At 52.0% G+C, this 12,633-nt stretch overlaps 1 protein-coding gene across 3 annotated transcripts in view; it reads left to right on the top strand.

The window, feature by feature from the left end:
• Positions 1–5,570: 5,570 nt before the first annotated feature.
• ASH2L (ASH2 like, histone lysine methyltransferase complex subunit) overlaps positions 5,571–12,633 on the top strand; it is a 32,697-nt gene continuing 25,634 nt past the window's right edge. The window contains exons 1-5 of one of the 3 annotated variants that reach the window (XM_055138140.1): positions 5,571–5,815; positions 6,494–6,560; positions 6,669–6,814; positions 9,852–9,940; positions 10,218–10,312. In XM_055138140.1, coding sequence (XP_054994115.1) covers positions 5,631–5,815; positions 6,494–6,560; positions 6,669–6,814; positions 9,852–9,940; positions 10,218–10,312 — 582 coding nt within the window. In that variant the 5' untranslated portion in view covers positions 5,571–5,630. Of the gene's footprint in view, positions 5,816–6,314; positions 6,385–6,493; positions 6,561–6,668; positions 6,815–9,851; positions 9,941–10,217; positions 10,313–12,633 lie in introns of those variants that run through there. The other 2 variants (XM_055138150.1, XM_055138157.1) reach the window with 2 other exon arrangements.

Below are 12,633 nucleotides of genomic sequence, written 5' to 3'. Positions count from 1 at the left end.
CCTTACAAATTAGCAGTCATATTAAGGGAAGAGCAGATAAACTGGTAGAAGTGGTTACAGATAAACAAAGGAATGGGAGTGACTTGGGAGCACTTTGATGGGTGTGACTGATAAACCTAAGCTTCCAGTGGCAAGGGGGAAAGGACAAACCAATGATATCCAACATACTACCTCTGCAATCCTTGTCTTTTTAAAACACAGCTTTAAAGTCACACCCAGCTATGGTCAGGGCTTATTCTTGGCTCTGCGCTCAGGGACCATTCCTGGGGTGCTCAAGGGACCATGGGGTGCTAGGGACCCAACCCAGGCCAGTCATGTGCAAGGCATGTGCTGTGGCTTAGCCTCTGCGCTACGGCTCCAGCCCCTGCTCTGGCTTTTGGGATCACACCTGGCAGTTCTCAGAGACCACTCTGAGCCTGGTAAATTGGCGGTGGTCATTCCTGGCTGTGCTAGGGAACCCTGTAACACTGGGGCTAGAACTGAGAACTTTTGCACGTCCTACACCTTCTTTGTTTATTTTTGATTTTTGCCACAGTTTTGTAATGACTGATTAACCCAAATCTTATAAGATGCAAATTTTGAAAGATGTGCAAATACTGGATAACTCAAAGGGCTATACCCAGCACAGGTGTGTGTGGCCCCATTTTAGAAAACAATCTGCTAGTGCCTGGTTTGCTATAAAGCTTTCTTTCAAGAACTTATTTTGGGGGTGGGGATGTCACATGCGGCAGTGCTCAGGGAACACTCCTGGCTGTCAGCCACTGTGCAAGCAAATGCCCTACCTGCTGTACCATAGTTCCAGCACCACCCCCGCCCCCCCAAGCAACTTTTTGTTTGTTTGTTTTGTTTTGCTTGGGGGTTACATCCAGCCAGGCTCTGCAGTCAGGAATTACTCCCGGTGGGGAGCTATCTTCCCCAGCCCTCTAGTAAATATTTAAGTTCCTTTCTGTTCTGTGGAGCAAATTCAATAAAAAGTTCTTTTTTCATCCTGCCCTAAGGCTCTTTTAGTCAAAGAAGCACTTTAGAGCCACAGGGGAAACTTCTTAAATGCTATCTGAGATTATCTGGGAACTTCCTTCCAGGGTCTGGCTGTATTGTTAGGAACAGAATTTTCTTTTCTTTATTTTTTTTTTATGGCTGGAACTCTTTTATTATAAAAGCAAAAGTGACATAAAAGAATAGACTTCTTTGACTATTAAAATATATAAAAAGTTATTGTTATTCTCAAGATTGTAATTGGTATTTAAACAACGTGATCTCAATACTTATTTTACATATGTAGGAGCAGAATTTTTTTTTTTTTTTTTTTTTTTTGCTTTTTGGGTCGCACCTGGCGATACACAGGGGTTACTCCTGGCTCTGCACTCAGGAACCACCCCTAGCGGTGCTCAGGGGACCATATGGGATGCTGGGATTCAAACCTTGGTCGGCCGCGTGCAAGGCAAACGCCCTAACCGCTGTGCTATCACTCCAGCCCCCGGAACAGAATTTTCTTAAAGGTCCCTGGTAATTCTAACGTCTCGCCAGGGTGTAGCGCTGTGTGGGAGGGGGTTAAGCAAGAGGGGGTGTAGTATAGAGACCACAGAGCAACTCCAGTCCTGTCTTAGAGTTTATTCTGCAGCATTAGCTCCTCGTCAGGCATGGGTCTGATAAAACGCTGTTGAGAGGAACCGCATCAGAAGGGGGATGACATTCAGTTACTCTCCTCCTTGGCTATGCAAAGCTCAAATCCCGGGACCGGCTAGTCTGGCCTCACCCGCTGGGCGCTAGATAGAAATGCAAACATCACAGCCCCGCCCTTCGCTGGGAGGTTGCTGGGAAGTGCAGCTTTACCTCTAAGAGCAGGCTGCGGGAGGCCGAAGGTCTGGGTCTAGGGATTTGAGTTGTAGAACTTTCTGGAAAGCTTCATTCTTCTTGGAGGGAAACAGCAATTATTCACCGAGAAGAGTGTGGGCATAGTTGGAACGACAAGAGCATTCATGGCTTTGGGTAAGTGTCGGGGAGGGAAACAACCAGAATCTCCTTTCTCGAAGGTCTCTTTGCCCCCGCCTTCTGTTTCCGTTTGGGGGGGCACACCTGGCGGTGCTACGGGGACCCTGTGTTGGCGGTGGGAGCGCCTGGCCGTCCCTGAGGCATCTCCTCTCTGTGATTTTCCTGCTGCTTCGGGGGCTGCTGCTGTTTGCACGCACCTGGTCTGGGCCCAGTTCCGACTGGCCCTGAGCGTGCTGTCGCGGGTGGGGGGGAGCGGAGGCAGGCTTTCTCAGTCTGTCCTGGGAGAACGGCTCTGGGCAGATGGAGTATTTGAGAACCTGAAAAGTGCCGGGGCGACGTGAATCCTCGGCTGGGCCCAGGCCATTCTCCTGCAGCTGCTTGAGTCCGCTGGGCTCAGAGAGCTTCTGAGAAGGTGCTTTGGGGGCTGGAGCGACAGTACAGCAGGGAGGGCGCTTGCCTGGCCTGTGGCTGGCCTGTGTTTGATCCTTGGCATCCCATATGGTCCCCGAGTGCAGGGCTGGGAGTAAGCCTGAGCATGGCTGCGGTGGCCCCCGAGTCAAACCTCCACCCCGGAGCACTGTCTGTGACCCCAAGTAACCTTACTTTGCTAAGGGACTCCACTTTGGTGGGTCCTTTGCTTCCTTAGCCCAGAAATTAGGAATTTGGGTTTGGCTGCACCCTGCCTCTCCCGCTTGCTCTCATTGGTGTGGGGAGGCGGCAGGGAATTCTACTTAAAAGGCGAACTCAGAGTTGGAGCAATAGTATAGCCGTACCTAGGGCGTTTGCCTTTCATGTGGCCACCGGGTTCGATTCCCCCACACCCATATGGTGTCCAAGCCCCACCGGGAGTAGCCCCTGAGCATCATAGCGCCCCCTGCTGTCAGCCCCCATTAAGTTCACTATGTTCCCTTGTTCCCACCCACCATCCAATCCACCAGCCCCCACCCAACCCCTCATAACCGCACATATCTCCATATCATCTTCCTCCATCCCGTCAGCCTTGGGAGATGATTGTATCTCCTCCTGGCCATCAATCAAGTCGAATGTCTCCAACTCCGCCAGGTGACGTGGCCTCTACACTTGCTCTCTGTTGTGGGGCCATACATACCCAGTGATGCTCAGGGCTACTCCTGGCTAGTGCTCGGGGATTGCACTGGGATCAGCATATGGTGCATGGGACTGACTCTGGGCCTCCTGCATGCAAGACATTTCTCCAGCCCAGTTAGCTAGCTCTAACCTGCACCTACTTCACTTTAGTTCTTTATTTCAGTGGTAGGGGCTCAAGGGAGGGGATCTGAGCATCAGTCTCACTGCTGAGCTACATTCTTGGCCTCTGCCCATGTATTTATTTATTCTGCAAAGTAGGGTGTTTCTTTTTTTGGATGGTGTGTGTGTTTCAGTTACACCTGGTGATGCTCAGGGGTTACTCCTGGCAGTGCTCAGGGGATCCTGTGGGATGCCGGGGATCGAACCTGGCAGACGCCCTCCCTCTGTGCTATGGCTCTTACCCGAGCCGCTTTGTTCAGAACGTTGTTCCATCAAACATTAGCTTCTGTGTTCCAGCCTCTGACACGTAAATAAAACTGTTTTACTAGCTAAGTCCTCCGCTCTTCATGCTCCCTCCACTGACCTCCTCCGCTCCTCCAGGCCCTGTGCACAGGACTCTTCACACGCTGAAGCAGTGAGGGGACAATTGGACTGACAGTTTCAGACAGACATACGATCATAATAACTCGGGTTTTTTGTTTTTTGGGTTTTTTTTTTTTTGCTTTTTGGGTCACTCCGGGACCTGCACTCAGGAATTACCCCTGGCCGTGCTCAGGGGACCATATGGGATGCTGGGAATCGAACCCGGGTCGGCTGCGTGCAAGGCAAATGCCCTACCCGCTGTACTATCACTTCAGCCCCATGACTCGGGTTTTGAGGGGGGAAAAAAGCAATGTCTCGGGGGGACATGGAAAGGTTTGTCTATACTATTTCTACTGCCGTCTCTTCACTGCTCAGTCCCTTAGACTGTGAATCCCAACTGCCCCTCTCCAGTTCAATCATTCCTGACTTTTTGCCAAAACGAACTACTGGAAGGCCAGAGTGAGTTCAGAGGGTTAAGTGTTGGCCTGTGTGCCAGAGGCCCAGTTCAGCTGGCACCGCATGACCCAGCCTCAGCACTGCCTTCTGTGCGCCAATATACTGCAGACCCCAAACCCCCAGTTAAGGGGGCTGGAGCGATAGCACAGTAGGTAGGGTGTTTGCCTTGCACGTGGCTCACCCAGGTTCGATTCCCAGCAGCCCATATGTTCCCCTAGGCACCTCCTGTGCATCACTGGTGTGATCCCAAAAGCAATATATATATATATATATATATATATATATATATATATATATATATATACAATCAACCTAATTTTGGCACTTGTCATCAACAATATTTTTATTTGTTTTGGGTCACACCTGGAGGTGCTCAGGACTTCTAGCTCTGCACTCAGGGGTCACTCCTGGCAGTGCTCCATATGGGGTGCCAGGGATTATACAATCTCTCCAACCCCGTGTACCAACAGTTTAAAAACATAACCAATTAGCTAGTAACTCAGTTAGGAGCGCCTGCAATGCTGTGGCTCAAGCTCAGTACCTCGTGCAGGACACAGTCCCCACAGGGAGTCTTAGCCTGCTGTTCCAGTTCTGTTGAACTTGAGGAACGGAAACCGGCTGGGAAATTGCACAGGTGTCCTTAGGGTTGTTGCCCTGAGACAACAGATGCAGCTTGTAAGAGTAGATCCTGTCCTACCCCCCCCCCCCTATTTTTTTGCACTGGTGGTGCCAAGTCATATCCAACTTGGGTTGACTGTGCAAGACAAGCACGTTAATTTCCGTACTATCTCTCTTGCCCCCAAACTTTCTAATTCTTTTGTTTGTTGGGGTCACACCTGGGAATGATCAGGTTCCCAAGGGCTGCTCCTGGCTCTGCACTGCAGAATTACTCCTGTACTCCTGGCGGTGCTCAGGGAACCAGACGAAACGCAGAGGATGGAATCTGGTCGGCGGCGGGCAAGGCGAGCGCCCTCCCGGCCCGCCGTCCTAGCCCTCGGACCGCACGCTTTCCCGTTCTTCAGGGCTCAAGCGTGCACCCCCCGACCTTGGCCTTGGCTCACCGCCTCACGGTGCTGGCCGTGGGCTCGCCTCTCCGCCTGCCTGCAACACCCCCTCCCCCGCCTGCCCTGCCCTCGCCTCTACCCGTCGGGGCCCCCGGCTGAGGTGTCGGAGCTGGGGTCACACGGGCTGTGCGGGCTCGATCCTGCCTCTGCACTCAGGGACCACCGCGGGCGTGCTCAGGGGGCTCAGGGGGTGGGTCTGCACCCGCTTCTCCGCAGGAGCCGCAGTGCCTGCAGGGAGCCAGCCACCCAGCTCCGCACAGCAGGCGCCCGCCGAGGCGGAGTCCCCAGCCCACTCAAAGACCCGCCGGGCCCCTCCCGCGGGCGGGATGCGCAGGCTCCGCCCCCTTAAAGGGGCCGCGAGCCCCCGGCCAGGCCTTTAAAGGGGCCGTGCGCGCCTCTTCACCAGGCGGGCCGGGTGCCCTCCGACACGGCACGCCGTCAAATCGCGCGAGAACAAGAGTCTCACGAGAAGTGTGGGAGGCGGCAGTAATGGCGGCGACGGGGACCGGCCTCGGCCCGGGGGTGGGCGCAGCCCCCGGTGCGGCCGCGGCTCCGAATGCAGCCTCGGCGGAAGAAGGGGACGCGAAGCCCGTGGTGGCTGCCGCCCCGGCGGGAGAGGGACCGGCCGCGGCGCCATCGGCGGAGCCGGGGTCCGGGGAGGCCGCGGAGAGCGGGTGAGGCGCGGTGAGGCGGGCGGGGGCGGGCTGGGACGGGCGGTGCGCACGGTGCGCGGCGGTCCAGGCCCGCAGTGCCCCCCTCCTGCCAGCCTCTCCCCCCGCCCCGGGCCCAGCCCTTTGCAGACTGGGCACCTTCAGCTCCGGGGCGCAGGGTTGCTACCCCGCCCGGCGGGGACCGCGGGGCCCCGAGAAGAGGCCACTTTGCGTGCACAAGCTGGGGGAAGTAACTTAGGTTTTGCAGATTTGGTTTGGTTTGGGGGCCACCCGCGGCGGTGCCCAGGGTTCACTCCTGTCTCTGAGCTCAGGAATTACTCCTGGCGGTGCTTGGGGGACCTGTGGGATGCCGGGGACCGAGCCCGGGCGAGCGCGAGCGAGGCAGACGCCCTCCCCGCCGCACTGGCCCCAGAGGAGGGAGGGACAGGAATGGTTCCGTGGCATCTCTGCAAACCGCCCGTAGATCACTCCACCTCGTGGAGTCTTGGTCTGCGGGAGCCGGCGTGGGTGTCGGTCCTGTCCCTCCTGACCCTGGGCTTCCTGTCTGAGAAGAGATTTTGCTGGAAAAATTGGTAGGAAGGTGGCGTTAAGCTGCACAGGGCTTTGGCCATCATCCCTGGGAAGAGGCGTTTTCAGGTTGGTGTGCCTGGGAAACTCATGAAGGCTGTCATTCTCTTGCAGAGACGCAAATATGGTTGATGTGAGTGGTGGTCTGGAGACAGAATCCGCCAATGGAAAGGATACCCTAGTATGTATCATTTGGGGATTGTTCTAAAGGCAAAGGGAGCTTTATTGTTCTCTAGAGGGTGACAACAGCCTGTGAGCTGACTCCCTTTCCATTGCGCTGTGGCTGCAGGAAGGTTCGGGGGACGCGACAGAGGCCATGGATACCCAGGCAGGCTCCGTGGATGAGGAGAACAGCCGGCAGTTGGGAGAGGTAGAGCTCCAGTGTGGGATATGTACAAAGTGGTTCACAGCAGAAACCTTTGGCATAGATACCACGTGAGTATTTGTATGTTGTTTTTGTAAGAATAGCTTCTGTTTGGTTTGGGTGCTGTATAGTGACAGTCCGCCTCCGGCCACACACCCACTTGCAGCCCTTGCACACCTCTGTGCGCGAGAGATCCTGGGGATGGAGCTTGTGAGGCAGGTACTTTATCCCCAGAGCTATGTGTTGCTCTTTTTTGTTTTGGGGCCACAGCCAGTGGTGCTTGGGAATTGCTCTCGGCTCTGCCCTCAGGGATCACTCCTGGCCGGAGGGTAGGGGCAGAGGAACAGCCATATGGGGTGTTGGGGCTCGAACCCCTGTCTGCTTCATGATGCGAGCCAGGCTCCCTACCGGCTGTACTCTCCAACCCCAAGTCTCTTCCTTTTTAATTTTGCAAGGTGAGGGGAAACGGCACATGCACCCCCAGTGGTGCTTAGGAGTTACTCCTGGCTCTGTTTGGGGGTTGAGCCCAGGTCGCCTGTGTGCAGAATATGTGCCCTGCTCTTCAAGCAACTGGGCTTGTCCTGGTCCTGGTTACTGAGGGCGGAGGGGGGAGGCTCACATGAGCTTGTGCTCTGGCTTACACTGGGGACCATATGGGGATAGAACCTGGGTCAGCCAAGTATAGGCATGTGCCCTGCCTGCTGTACTATTCTCTCTGGGCCCCCCCTCCCCCCCCCTTTTTTTTGGCTTTTTGGGTCACACCTGGCTATGCACAGGGGTTACTCCTGGCTCATGCACTTAAGAATTAACTCCTGGAGGTGCTCAGGGGACCATATGAGATGCTGGGAATCGAACTGGGTTGGCTGCATGCAAGGCAAATGCCCTACCTGCTGTGCTATCGCTCCAGCCCCTTAATTACATTTTAAGTAAATGTTTTCATGCAACTGTCCCCTTTTTCACAGGGCTTTTTTACAATGATATTAAACGCCATTATGTAAAGAGGCTACTTTGTCTTCCCTCACAAATAAGCTAGAATTCATACTGAGTTATTTCCCCCAAAAGATCGAGGAACAACCTTCCAGGTGCTAAATTATCCACTGGTAGGTAGGGTCTTACGAATTTTTGTGACAAAATTTCAGGTATTTAAAACAGGGAGTCTCTTTGGCCTTGGTCTGTTGTTGACTTTGTGGTTATTGTTTTGCTTTGGCTTGTGGCCACGCAGTGGGTCAGGCATCACTCGGCTGTGCCCGGGGACCCAGCTAGAGTCAACCTCTACAAGGCAAGGGCTACCCTTTGTGATTATCTCTCTGGCTCTCCTGGTTTGTTTTGTTGTCGCACCTGGTAGTGCTCAGCGCTTACTCCTGGCTCTGCACTCAGGAATTACTCCTGACTGGGCTTGGGGACCATATGGGGTTCCGGATAATTGAACCCGGGTTGACCATGTGCAAGGCAGGTGTCTTACCTGCTGTATATCTCTCTCTCCAGCCACTGAGCCTCTTTTGAAAATGTTTTTGTTTTGTGAGGGTTTTTTTGGTGGAGATTCTGGGGGGTGGAAGGAAGGGAGCACACTGCATGTATTCAAGGCTTACTTTTGGCTCTGCACCCAGAATCATTCCTGACAGTGCTCAGGGAGCCATATGTGGTGCTTGGGGGTTGAACCTAGGTCAGCCACCTTCAAGATAAGCTTCTGATATCTGCTGTACTACTCTCAAGCTGCCCCCCCTTTTTATTTTCTTTTTGGGTCACACCCGGCAATGCACAGGGGTTACCTCCTGGCTTTGCACTCAGGAGTTACTCCTCGCGGTGCTCAGGGGACCATATGGGATGCTGGGAATCGAACCCAGGTTGGCCGCGTGCAAGGCAAACGCCCTACCCGCTGTGCTATTGCTCCAGCCCTTCAAGCCCCTTTTTAAGTGTTCTGTTGTTGTTTGTTTTGGGGATACCCATGTCAGTGTTCAGGCTTTACTCCTGGCTCTGTGCTCTGGAATTACTCCTGATGGTGCTCAGGGAACCATATGGGATGTCGGGAATTAAACCTGGTGAGGTGTTGGGGGCTGGAGCAATAGCACAGTGGGTAGGGCATTTGCCTTCCACGTGGCCGACCCCGGTTCAATTCCCAGCATCCCATATGGTCCCCAAGCACCGCTAGGAGTGATTCCTGAGTGCAGAGCCAGGAATAACCCCGTGCATCGCCAGGTGTGACCCAAAAAGAGAAAAAACAACACCTGGTGAGGTGCTTGCAAGGCAGGATCCTTATGCACTCTGCTATTTCTTCCCAGTCCTTGTTCCCCCCTCCCCCTGCTTTTTGTCTTTTGTTTGGGGGCAACACCTGGTGATGATTGTGATCAGGAGTTACTCCTGATTCTCCTTTTATGAATTACTCTGAATTACTCCTGCCACTGCTTTGGGGACAATATGGGATGTTGGCTATTGAACCCAGGTCAGCTGTGTGCAAGGCAGGATCCCTATCTATTGTATTATCTCTCTAGGCCATCCCCAATGCTTTTAAGTTTTAAGAGTGCCTTACAGACTGGAAAGAATATAGCTCAATGGGCTGGAGTGCATACTTCACATGCAGGGTACGGACTTAACCCCTGGCACCCCATTGTCCTCTTGAGCAACCCCAGGAACAACCTCTAAGGTCTGCATTGCAAGTAGCCCCTGAGCACTGCAGGGTGTGACCTCCAAATATATAAACATGGTCAGTGTATTAGCAAGCCAGAGGGATAGTCCGCCAGGGAGGTGTACCTGGCACACTTGAGGCCCTGAGCTCAGTTCCTGGCACTTCTCACTGCCCTCCAGCACCAAGTGGTGCTGTCCCCTTAAGGCAGTTCAAGGGACTAGGCACTTGTTTGCCTTTCAAATGTGGTACCAGCCCCGTTTGGTCTTCTGTACCACATATGGTCTCCCATATGTGGTTCAGGAGGGATCCCTGAGCACAGAGCCATGAGGAAGCCCTGAGCACCACTGGGTGTGGCCTCCTGAAAAAGCAAATTAAAAATTTTAGGTTTTTAAATAACTTTTAAGCCAACTTTTAACAAGGGAGAGTTAAGATGACTTCTCATGGGAGTTGCATGTTCAGGGTCCCCTCATCTGTCCACCCTACAGGTCCTGTCTGCCGTTCATGACCAACTACAGCTTTCATTGCAACGTGTGCCATCACAGTGGGAATACCTATTTTCTGCGCAAGCAAGCAAGTAAGAACAACTTCTGGGAGATTACACAGTGTTTTTGCTCTGGTCAGCACCCCAGGGATGGGGGCAGGGCCAACATGGGCTCTACCGAATCAGGAGGCCTGCTCGGTGGTGGTGAGAAGTTAGGTGGGGGCTAGTGCTGCACCTCCATTTCAGACCAGGTGATGATTCAGCTCTTTGCTGCTCTGCTTGGTGACTTGTGGGTGACTTAGTTCGGTATTCTTTGGTAGTCGGAGTAGAATGCTGTGGGTGACTCTGTCAACCTTTGTATTTTTGATAGACTTGAAGGAAATGTGCCTTAGTGCTTTGGCCAACCTGACATGGCAGTCTCGAACGCAAGATGAGCATCCAAAAACCATGTTCTCCAAAGACAAGGTAGGGGTGGGGCAGATGGAAGTAGTCCAGGGAGGTGTACCTGGCATGCTTGAGACCCTGAGCTCAGTTCCTGGTACTTTTCACCAGGAGTACCTTTCAGGCTGGGGAGTTACCACCAGGGACGGGAGCACAAGGTTTGCTTGCTGGACCCTTGGGGTTGATCCCCGTGTCGCATGCTTTCCTTAGTGTCTGCTGCAGGGGCGAGCCCTAGTACTCTGCTTGGAGTAGCCCCCAGCTCCTAAAAAGGGCAGTAAGTGCTTTAATTCTGATGTTTATAAATATATGACTACTGATTCAGTGATCAGTTTTTTGTTTGTTTTTGGACTGTAACTGGTGATGCTCAGGGCTTTCCTGGCTCTGTGCTCACACTCCTGGTAGTGCTCAGGGACCATATGTGGTACTGGGGATTGAACCTGGGTCATCCGCATGCAGGACAAGTACCTTCTTTTTTTAAATTTATTTATTTTATTAATTTTTTTTTTAATGGATCACCATGAGGTACAGTTAACAAACTTTCGTGCTTATGTTTCAGTCATACAATGATCCAGTACCCATTCCTTCACCAGTACCCATTCTTCACCACCAATGATCCCGGTATCCCTCCCACTATACCCACCCTATCCCCCTCCACCCCACCCCACCTCTGTGGCAGGGCATTCCCTTTTTTTAATGGGCGAGTACCTTCTGCAACTATCTCTGCACCCCCAGTGGTCACACTCATGCTGCACTAACTTCCTGTCAATTAGCTTAGCTGTTAATAGGACAAATCCTCAAACAGTTTTTTTTTTTCTTTTTGGGTCACACCCAGCGATGCTCAGGGGTTACTCCTGGGCTTTGCACTCAGGAATTGCTCCTGGCAATGCTTGGGGGACCATATGGGATGCCGGGGAATCGAACCTGGGTCGGCTGCGTGCAAGGCAAACGCCCTACCCGCTATGCTATTGCTCCGGCCCCCTTAAACAGTTTTGATCACCAGTAAGGAAGTAAACCATTCTCCATTATACAATTAATAATCACATTGGAATTTTTCAGCCCAGCTAGCAGTTGGTATAGATGCCTATGGCAGATTGTGTCAGAGGGAAGGAATAACCTTCTATATACTTTTATTTGGGGGGGGTTGGGGTCTGCACATGCCAGGCCATAGGGAATCTGCTATCTGCAAGGCCAGTCAGTGTCTTATCTACCCTGTCCTGTCTCTCGTGTCCTAAGCATGGCTTTCATTATCAATTGTTTATCCTTTATTAAGTCAGGACTCAAGATTAGATGATTAATTCTTTCCTGAGTCTTTACTATTTATAGTAAAGTAGAAAAATTAAAATTTTAACATCATTTGCATTGTTATTAGCATATTCATACCCACCTACTTTGATTTAAATCTTAAATGTTGCACTGAACAATGCTTATCCTCCCATCTTTTCCTTCTTTACACTGATATTTTCTCTCTCCTTTTTTTTTTTTTTTTTTTTTGGTTTTTGGGTCACACCCGGCAATGCACAGGGCTTACTCCTGGCTCTTCACTTAGGAATTACCCCTGGCAGTGCTCAGGGGACCATATGGGACGCTGGGATTAGAACCCGGGGTCGGCCGCGTGCAAGGCAAACGCCCTACCCGCTGTGCTATCACTCCAGCCCCTCTCTCTCTCTTTTTTGGGTTGTTGTTCAGCATCACGACCAGTGATGCTCAGGGCTTACTCTTTCATTTTTTTCCCTGCTTTTTTGGTCACACCCAGCGATGCTCAGGTGTTGCTTCTGGCTCTACACTCAGGAATTTCCCCTGGCAGTGCTCAGGGACCATATGGGATGCTGGGAATCGAACCTGGGCCAACTGCGTGCAGGGCAACCACACTACCCACTGTGCGATTGCTCTAGCCCCGGGGCTAACTCCTGTCTGTGTGCTCAAGGATTACTCCTGGAGGGCTTGGGGGACCGTATGTGGTGCCGGGGATCCAACTCGGGTTGACTTTGTGCAAGACAAGTGCCCTACCTTCTGTGTTAGCTCTTCAGCCTCTGTTTTTTCCAAACAATTATTTTGAATTTTTAAAAATACATATATTTAAATAATATAATTATCTGTTTATTTTCTACTTAAAATTTTTAGATGTTAATATTTTAATTCTTTTTGTTTTTTTCTTCCTGTATCTATATTTTCCTATAGACTGAATTGTGGATAGTGTTTCACAACTCCAATATGATAATAATACTAAATAATATTTTGAGGAGCCAGAGTGACGGGTCACTCCTAACATCGTGTTAGAAATAGCTTCTGAGCACCACTGGATGTGGTCCAAAATCTACCCCATCCCTTGAAAATAGTAATTTTTA

Source organism: Sorex araneus, chromosome 1 (assembly GCF_027595985.1).
Source record: "Sorex araneus isolate mSorAra2 chromosome 1, mSorAra2.pri, whole genome shotgun sequence".
NCBI lineage: Eukaryota > Metazoa > Chordata > Mammalia > Eulipotyphla > Soricidae > Sorex > Sorex araneus.
Note: the sequence above shows the minus strand (reverse complement) of the source record. Positions and strands in the feature narration are given on the sequence as shown.